The sequence below is a fragment of the Triticum aestivum genome, chromosome 4B (assembly GCF_018294505.1).
Source record: "Triticum aestivum cultivar Chinese Spring chromosome 4B, IWGSC CS RefSeq v2.1, whole genome shotgun sequence".
NCBI classification, from domain to species: domain Eukaryota; kingdom Viridiplantae; phylum Streptophyta; class Magnoliopsida; order Poales; family Poaceae; genus Triticum; species Triticum aestivum.
The window spans coordinates 651254976-651263122 of NC_057804.1; the positions used below are offsets into that span (position 1 = coordinate 651254976).

General features: G+C 45.3%; 1 protein-coding gene across 1 annotated transcript; it reads left to right on the forward strand.

The window, feature by feature from the left end:
* The first annotated feature begins 282 nt into the window (after positions 1–282).
* LOC123089633 (pollen allergen Phl p 2) lies at positions 283–1003 on the forward strand. The gene has a single exon (XM_044511264.1). It carries the CDS (start codon positions 335–337, stop codon positions 707–709), a length of 375 nt encoding a protein of 124 aa, XP_044367199.1. The 5' UTR covers positions 283–334; the 3' UTR covers positions 710–1003.
* The last annotated feature ends 7144 nt before the right edge of the window (positions 1004–8147 follow it).

Consider the following 8147-nt stretch of genomic DNA (forward strand, 5'->3'; position numbering starts at 1 on the left):
TTCTCTAGGTGACGAAGACTGGAATTGTTTTAGCTGGTCTAAAATTGCAGCGCGTAGTATCATGTAGGTGTGTGTACGTACGCCTGTACGCGCCTAGCTATATATGGCACGATGCCCATGATACCCAATCATGCATGCCAAAACAAGCGGCCAGGCCACACATGAGCACGACCACCTCCTGTGACCAAGGCGAGCCACATACGCGCCAAGGGACAAGCATGGCCACCGCGAGCGCCCATATATAAATCCCACAAACATAGATCATCATACACACACGGCTCACAGCTACACGTGCGTAGTTCAGCTTCTACCGATAATCTATCTAGGCTTCAAGATGGCATCCTCGAGAAGGTTGCTGGCGGTGGCTTTGCTGGCGATGCTGGTCGCCGGCGCTTGGTGCGCGGCCCCGGTGACATTCACGGTGGAGAAGGGGTCGGACACGGGGTCAGGCAAGAAGCAGCTGGCGGTGCTGGTGAGTTACGACATGCCAGGCGACACCATGTCGGAGCTGGAGATCATGCAGCACGACGCCGACGACTGGGTGGCCATGACCAAGGGCGAGGGCGGCCTGTGGACCTTCGAGAGCGCCGATCCGCTCGTGGGCCCCTTCAACTTCCGCTACTTCACTAAGAAAGGCTTGAAGAACGTCTACGACAACGTCATCCCCGACAACTACACCATCGGCACCACCTATACACCTCAAGGGTAGCGCGTCCTTCCGTCAACGTAGGTCCGCAAAAGTATGTTCAATCGGTTTTCCCTGGGTTTTGGTAGTTTTTTAGAGAGATGTCATGTATGAATAATAGAAAAAGTTGTCCACGCCACTCTTGACCGGTTGTTTATGTATGTAACTGTGTCGGTGCTAGGGTTAGGGAGTGTGTTGATATGGGCTAGTGTGTCCCTGTGTGGGTAAGCATATGCGTTTGTACTCTGCTTCTAAAAAAACAATATTTGCTTAGGATCGTGAAATATGTAGTAACTTGATTGTGCATTTTTCTTTTTCTTTTTTTGTGTGTGTGAGGGGGGCGTGGGGGGACATCAATCGGTACAACATCTGGTTTACAGATAAATACTCACTCTGCACAATAATATTATCGTGCTACTATAAAAGTGTGACTGGGTTATGCTCTTTTTTTTAGGGGAAACTTTACCGCTTTACTTAAACAAAGTTTGGGATCTGATCCAAAATTACATCTAAAATAAAGTCTGGTGACGAGTCCACCCAAGCATCACGGCGTTCCTCCCCTATACGCTTACTCTAGCTAATTTATGCGCGCCAACGTTCCCACAACGACGAACCCAAGAAACCATGAACTCCGTCAACGAATTGAGCATCTCCTTGATCTCCTGTAAACAGGGTCCAACAGCGGACATATTCCTATTTGGTTCGTTGATCATTTGCACGACCATCTTACTATCCAGCTCCACATGTGCTCGCTGAACCTGTAGCTCGATGGCCAACTGAATAGCCCACCTGCATGCCAGGACCTCCACTGCTTCCAGATCAATGACGTGTGGAAAGAACTGGCAACCTCCGGCCATGAATGCACCACTGTGATCCCTCAAAACAGCCCCACCACCACCTTGCTCCCCGTACTTTGAAACTGCTCCATCAGCGTTTATCTTGACCCATCCTTCGTTTGGTGGTTCCCATCTCTGGACTATCCTTTTTTTTCTGCTATGGTGCCCTCGCCTGATGCACCAATCTCCATTCAGCCAGGTGCATCTTGACCGAGGTTACTATTTCATGTGGCGCCGCTATTCTCTTCCCATCCGTTGCCTCGTTTCTTGCTAGCCACAATCCATAAGCTGCCTGGATCATGATCTCCTGCTCCTCTACGGTTGCACCGGCAAACCAGCCCAACAGCCAAGAAGCTATGGCGTTCTAAGAGTCAACCTGACACGGCGGGGTCTCCACCGCAACTCCCAATTCCGAACACAACAACCTCCAGAACTGGATCGAATGTTGGCAGGCCCAAACGATGCACCATCGTTTCCTCCCGGCCGCACGCAACACAAAAAACACCCGGCTTGATCCGACGATGAGAGAGCTCCGACTGAACAACTAGGGCATTCCGAATGATGCGCCACATGTGAATCTTGGTTTTCGCAAGAGCACTTGTTTCCCACAAAGCCATGTATCCTTGTGTTTGTTAACCGAGCTTCAGGACTCCGGCTGTCCGGTCCTAGCTCTCTTCAAGGACATCCTGAGATGATAAGCGGATTTTGCAGTGAACATCCCATTTTAGTGAGATTCCAGGCCAGTTAGTCCTCTGTAGCCGGTCCCCCAACAGCGATTTGTTTAATATCTGAAGCATCTCCAGGAGTAAACATTGCATCAACTCAGCATAGTCCCACCTGGACCCGTCGGCCGTCAGGAGATCGGCCACCTTGGTAATGCTTGGGATGTAAATCTGGCCTCAAGGCTTTCAACTTCCATTTCTTGGTATCCATGAATCATGGTGAATATTTATAAAAGCCCCGTCTCCAATCCTCCATACTAACCCGGTTATGGAATGAGCTGGTGCAAGAATGAGGTAATTCCTACTTTACATTGGACTAACCAAACACTATCCTTTACTCCCTCCGTCCCATAATATAAGATGTTATTACAACCGATATACTTATGGGACGCAGGGAGCAGTATGTAAAACCTTCTGTTCTTCCAAAACTACATTCAGTAGAGTGGGCTAAATTCTATACTCACTACCGTTTCAACTATTCTATATGGAAAAAATACCAGAAAATCTCTGCAGAGAACCATTACCACCAATCAGCTGAGACTCAATTCTTCTTACTTGACCCAAATGCATTCTTTCAGGCCAAACAGAATTCAGCCTCCTAGTGAAATCTTCAACTTCCTTTGTTCAGAAATGAAGCATGTCATTAATTCGCATGAGGGCTTTGGTACAGGAATATGGGCAGTAAATTTGTTATAGCATTTTCAATACACATAACAATAGAATAATCAAATATAAACAACAGTGAGCCCAAGTACTAGCAAACATTTAGCTTGCTCCATATTACAGCTGAACCATTTGATCTATCCTCAGTTCTGAATTCTAAACACGACGACTTCTATTGAACAGCTTGTGAGCACAAAGCACAAACACATTAAGGGCTTCATTATTTCAGGAAAATAACATCTATTTGTAACTGAGCAACACAATAGTAGATGCACAATAAGCGCCGCATAACACTTCAATGTTGGAAATATGCCCTAGAGGCAATAATAAATTAGTTATTATCATATTTCTCTGTTCATGATAATCGTTTATTATCTATGCTATAATTGTATTGATTGGAAACTCAACTACATGTGTAGGTACATAGACAACAACACGTCCCTAGTAAGCCTCTACCGGACTAGCTCGTTGATCAAAGATTGTTATGGTTTCCTAGTCATAGACATGAGTTGTCATTTGATAACGGGATCACATCATTAGGAGAATAGTGCAATGGACAAGACCCAAACTATGAACGTATCATATGATCATGTCGAGTTTATTGCTATCATTTTCTGCATGTCAAATATATGTTCCTATGACCATGAGATCATTCAACTCACTGACACCGGAGGAGTGCCTTGTGTGTACCAAACATCGCAACGTAACTGGGTGACTATAAAGGTGCTCTACAGGTATCTTCGAGGGTGTCTGTTGAGTTGGCATGGATCAAGACTGAGACTTGTCACTCCGTATGACGGAGAGGTATCTCTGGGCCCTCTCGGTAATACAACATCACAAGAAGCTTGCAAGCAATGTGACTAATGAGTTATCCACGGGATCTTGTATTACGGAACGAGTAAAGAGACTTGTCGGTAACGAGATTGAACTAGGTATGAAGATACTGATGATCGAATCTCGGGCAAGTAACATACCGATAGACAAAGGGAACTACATACGGGATTAGCTGAATCCTTGACATCGAGGTTGGACCGATAAGATATTTGTAGAATATGTGGGAACCAATATGGGCATCCCGGTCCCGCTATTGGTTGTTGACCGTAAAGGTGTCTCGGTCATGTCTGCATAGTTCTCGAACCGCAGGGTCTACACACTTAACGTTTGGTGACAATATAAGTATAGCTGAGTCTTATGATGGTTACCGAAGGTTGTTCAGAGTCCTGGATGAGATCCCAGATGTGAGGAGGAACTCCGGAATGGTCCGGAGGTGACCATTGATATATTGGACGAAGGATATTGGAGTCCAAAATTGTTTCGGGGGTACCGGGTGATGACCAGCGTCACCGAAAGGGGTTTCGGGGGGCCCCAACAAGTGTTGGGGGGCATGGGCCAAGGGGATGGGCAAACCAGCCCACTAATTAAGGGGATGTGCGCCTCCTCACCCCATCTGACATAACCAGGAGGGTTGGGGGCGCCCCTCTAGGGTTCCCTCCACCCGCCTTGGGGGGCAAGTCGCCCTAGGGGAGATCCCATCTGCCCTGGCTACCGCCGCCCTAGAGGTAGAGAGAGGGAAGCCGCACCATTGAGAACATCTCCATGCCACGGCGTTGCCTCTCCTCTCCCTCGCATCCCTCTTCCTCTCCGTAGTGCTTAGTGAAGCTGTGCTGAGATTCCGCCACCGCCACCGCCACCATGCCGTCGTGATGCCGGAGGACTCAAGCTACTAGCTCATCATCGCTAGCTGGATTGAGGAGGTGAAGGCGTCATCAAGCCGTATGTGTGTTGAACACAGAGGTGCCGTCCGTTCGGCAATTGGATCGGGAGTTCGCAGGACGGATCGTGATTGGTTCACGAAGACGTTCGACTACATCAACCGCGTTTCTTAATGCTTCCGCTTAGCGATCTACAAGGGTATGTAGATGCAATCTCTCCTCTCGTATATTTTCATCTCCTAGATTGATCTTGGTGAGCATAGGAAATTTTTTGTTTCCCATGCAACATTCCCCGACATTCAACCCATCAGGAAAAGAATGTGTCAACATAGTACAAAATCAGAAACTAAGCTAAGGGCATGAATAGATGTACAAAAGAGAGAGATAGTTTCCTTACCTATCAAGCTCTTCCTACATTGCAGGATCAAGTCCATCATCAAGATCACCATCTTCAAGGCAAGGAGCTCTAGAAATATTATTAACAGCACCCGCATTGCATGGTACCGCATAGGCACCTTCCTCCTGAATTCAACAGATAGAAAGATGTAAGAAATAAAATATTATTCACATAGCATACACTGAAAAATTAGGGTTATAAAATATAACCTTATTTACATGTTTTTTTAACACAAGTAGGCGCCAACAAGCACCAAATTTCCATTCATCTCAGAAGCAAAGTACAACGTGAATTACATACCCTTCCACCTGAAGATTTTGAAGAGAAAGTAAAAGAGAGCAAGAGCCATTGCCTTTAGAAGAATGAGTACAACTGAAGACATATTCTACTCTTGAGTTGAGAACCTGATGAGCACAATCATGAGCTACCCCATTGATGTTCCTGGGGATGTGATAAACAACAGCATTTAGGGAGGATGTGTCCTGGATAAACCTACTGAGAGGGCTGCGACATCTCCACGTGATCAAGACATCGTTTATAATTCTGGATGCCACCATCTTTGCCAAGGAAAGATTGTCGGTGAGGAAAGAAACTTGATTAAGGTGAAGAGAGGCCACCACCGCAGCTGCTAGCCTAATCGCCAAAGCTTCTGCACATAGAGGAGAATGAGCATCATCCGCAGACGCCTGTACCATGATTTTCCTATCAATTCCTTGATCGGTAATATGGACAAAACCACCAATCCCAGTGGCACCCTCCGATCCCCTGCCCGGGATATTTTTCTTTTGCCAAGCAGCATCAGAATAGACTTTAGTTCATGCAATGAGTAAATCAGATTTGATTGTGGATCCCTGCAAATTTTGTTCCGCACCTTGGATTTGAGAGCTTGATGGTGCTGCAACTTGTTGGGCAGAGGATGGACATGAGTTGGGGTCCAGTTTAGCATGTGCTGAAGATATATCATTAGAAGCAAGATGCACATGGTGAGGAAGAGAGTCTTTCCTACAAAAGAGAACTTCATTCCTAGCTTTCCACAAACACCATAAGAAAGTGAAGATATAAGGGATAGAAGCATTCGGATGATGCAAATTACAGAGAGCAAAAATAATGTCAGGCATCGTAGAGTATTGGGCAACCAACATATCAGATCGAATATGCCAAGGACTTGCAAACCAAGCTGCTCAAGCAAAAGAACAGACAAAGAAAAGGTGGATTTCATCCTCCTCCAAGTTGCATCTGGTACATGTAGTGCTAATATGGACCGAGTATTTACCAGCCATTGCTCCAGTAGGGAGGGCATGTCAAAGAAGCCTCCAAGCAAATGTTTGAACACGAGGCGCCATGTGCTTTTTCTTACAAACTTGCTGCAATAAATTGGTGATGTTTGGAGGTACCTGTCTTGGCTGGTTGTTTTGCACCGAGTGGATCTGCTGCAAACAGAGCTTATAAGTGCTTTTTGAGTTGCATTTTCCTGAAGGAGTGAGGTTCCAACAAAGGATGTCCCTGCAGTTATCAATGACAATAGGAGTAGCAATAATAGCACTAGTAGTAAGTTCTTGAAAAAGGGTAGAGATGAGATGCACATTCCAGACCTTTTGTTCAGGAAGCCACAGGTCAGAAACTTCGACAGGGTAGACAAAATTATTATGTTGAATAATAAGGTGATCATACATGTTTTCCATCGCAGCGCACCATGGATAACTCCAAATGGAAATATTGCCTTGAGTAATTTGGTAAAAAGAATGATCTTTGAGCAGAGGCATAACTCTCAGAATGGATGCCCAAAAGGCAGATTTGGGAGTCTTAGCAGAAGCTCTCCAAATGGAAGAGTCAGGAAAATATTTGGCTTTGATCACTTGGTAGATGTGACTATGAGGATTCTCCGCAAGTCTCCAAGCATCCGCAAGGAGTAGGCCTTGGTTCAAGGCCAACATATTTTTTATACCAAGTCCACCCTCCTTCTTAGGGGTGCAAATGTCCTTCCAAGCCCGGAGACATAAATCACGAGTACTAGCTTCCTCTCTCACTCCGACCCACCAAAAATTCCTGATGATGGCAGTGAGCTTTGCTAGGAGTTTCTTAGTGAAAAGGATATTGGACATGTAATGAACATGAATGAAGGAAAAACAGAATTAATAAGCTCAAGCCTGCCGCATGAGATAGCTTGTCAGCTTTGTAGGAAGGGAGCTTATTCTTGAACTTATCATAGACAAAGTTGTAAGCAGAAGACCGATCCTTGGCAGGGAGAACAAGAGGGTGCCCTAAGTGAGTTGATGTATGGTCTATAAGGTGAACATGAAAATGTGCCTGATTTGATCAACAAGGGCCTAGCAGACATTAGCGCTAAACATAATTGAGGACTTGGCCCAATTCGGAGTTTGACCCGAGGAATGGCAAAAGTGTTGGATAAGTTGTGCCATTCTACTGGCTTCATTGACAGTAGCTTCCCCACAAACAAGTAAGTCATCAGCATCCTGATGTGCCAAGGAAAGGCATTGATCGCAAATACAAAAAGATAAGGAGATAAGGGACAACCCCGTCTTATACCTCTATTGTTGTGGAAATTATCAAAAGGTTGACCATTGATTAAGATAGAAAACACCGGGGAGGAAATGCATGCATAAACCAAATTCACAAAATGAGCATGCAACCCTTTAGGTGCGAGAGCTAAGACAATGAAGTTCCACTCAAGCCTATCAAAAGCTTTAGCAAGATCTATTTGCAACAGAAAAGCTTCATGTTTCCAAGATCGAAGAGCAAAAGAATTTGTGATTTTCTGAGCAATGATAATGTTGTTGCTAATGCGTCTACCCTCAATAAAGGCTTGCTGGGCAGGATCTATGTAATCAGGCAAGTGAGGTTTGAGTCTGTTGGCAAGAGTCTTAGAGATGATCTTGTAAATGACATTACAAAGACTAATGGGCCTAAAGTCGACGGGTATTTCAGGAACCAACTTTTTAGGGATTAAAGCAATATGGGTATGACTAATATTTGAGGGCATAATACCTATGAGGTAGAAATTTCTTACCATGGCAGTTACATCGTCCCCAATCCAGCTCCATGTAGCTAAATAGAACTCAACATTAAAGTCATCTGGTCCCGGGGAGGCATTAAGCTTCATATCCTTGCGAG

What these genes read in the sequence shown, in the direction of transcription:
- LOC123089633 (XM_044511264.1), top strand. Translation starts at nt 335, where the DNA reads ATGGCATCCTCGAGAAGGTTGCTGGCGGTGGCTTTGCTGGCGATGCTG.